Source organism: Limulus polyphemus, unplaced genomic scaffold, assembly GCF_000517525.1.
Source record: "Limulus polyphemus unplaced genomic scaffold, Limulus_polyphemus-2.1.2 Scaffold5102, whole genome shotgun sequence".
Taxonomy (NCBI): domain Eukaryota; kingdom Metazoa; phylum Arthropoda; class Merostomata; order Xiphosura; family Limulidae; genus Limulus; species Limulus polyphemus.
The window spans coordinates 43,304-44,632 of NW_013670712.1; the positions used below are offsets into that span (position 1 = coordinate 43,304).

The 1,329-nt window shown below is 40.6% G+C and overlaps 1 protein-coding gene across 1 annotated transcript in view; it reads left to right on the forward strand.

The window, feature by feature from the left end:
- Positions 1–505: 505 nt before the first annotated feature.
- The window catches only part of LOC106472128 (protein enabled homolog), a 6,960-nt gene continuing 6,136 nt past the window's right edge, over positions 506–1,329 (forward strand). Inside the window, exon 1 of the mRNA XM_022400727.1 lies at positions 506–972. Within this exon, the coding sequence (XP_022256435.1) occupies positions 644–972 (329 nt within the window). The 5' untranslated portion in view covers positions 506–643. The remainder of the gene's footprint in view (positions 973–1,329) is intronic.

Below are 1,329 nucleotides of genomic sequence, written 5' to 3' on the forward strand. Positions count from 1 at the left end.
TTGAACTTTCTTTTCTTCCTTCCTCAAGATAACAACCAGCTAAAATAACTTAATGTTGTGAAAATACAAAACAGAAATGTGGTTGTGTTGACAACAGAAACTTTGTTTTTGTATTCCCTGGAGTAGAGGTGAGAAATTTACTAATCTTGAGAAGTCATAACTGGGTATGGGCAAGTGGATGCTTGATGAAATGAATGGGGCAGCGGCGATGGGCCAAGGGGCTCCAGGCCTTGTTATCCTGGAAATTGTAAGATATTAACTTACCGTTCTTTCTTCAGGTGGTGTTTCACCTTTTGTTCGGACTGGTTATCGAGGATTTGTGAGTGGCCCTTCCAATCCTTACCCTGAATTTGGAACACCAGGTTTGTATCAAACATTTGCAGACCTTACAATGCAGAGAAAAAAGAAACAAAGTTTGGACAGTTTGTATGTATATATATATATATCCAATAAATGTTATGTCAAACACAATGATAAAAAGAAAAAAATTCCTGACCCTTAAACATTTTTTTTAGCTATTTTTAGATTGACTATATAAATGTGTGTGTTTCATCTTGTGTAAAGTAACCCATTATCTTGCGTGGTTTTAATAAAATGCCAAATCTTTAAATCAAGTATTTCATATTCTTATAATTACAGGGTCATGTCGATTTTACTGTTGTGTTTTGCAGGTGTTGGTAATTCAGGAATATTTGGCGGTGTAGATCCTTCTGCAAAAGGGCATCCTATCGTAATAAGTCAAGACCCATGGAATGGACTTCATTCCTTCAGACCCTTACAGCCGGGTGGAAATCTGACAAATAATGCCCCCTGGGGAGGACTTAAGGCAGAAGCACAGCGAGAATCAGTAAGAATACAATGGCAAGAGAGAGGGTTAGATCAGGAACAAGAAAAAGAAAAAAACAGAAGAGTAGAGGTAGAAAAAGACCGAAAAGAGAAAGAAGCTATAGAGAAAAGTAAAGAATTAGAAAGGTGAACCTGGTGATAAGGGTGTGTAAGGTGAACCTGGTGATAAGGGTGCGTAAGGTGAACCTGGTGATAAGGGTGCGTAAGGTGAACCTGGTGATAAGGGTGCATAAGGTGAACCTGGTGATAAGGGTGCATAAGGTGAACCTGGTGATAAGGGTGCAACCAGGTTCACCTTACGCACCCTTATCACCAGGTTCACCTTACGCACCCTTATCACCAGGTTCACCTTAGGATAAGGGTGGTAAGGTGAACCTGGTGATAAGGGTGCGTAAGGTGAACCTGGTGATAAGGGTGCGTAAGGTGAACCTGGTGATAAGGGTGCGTAAGGTGAACCTGGTGATAAGGGTGCGTAAGGTGAAC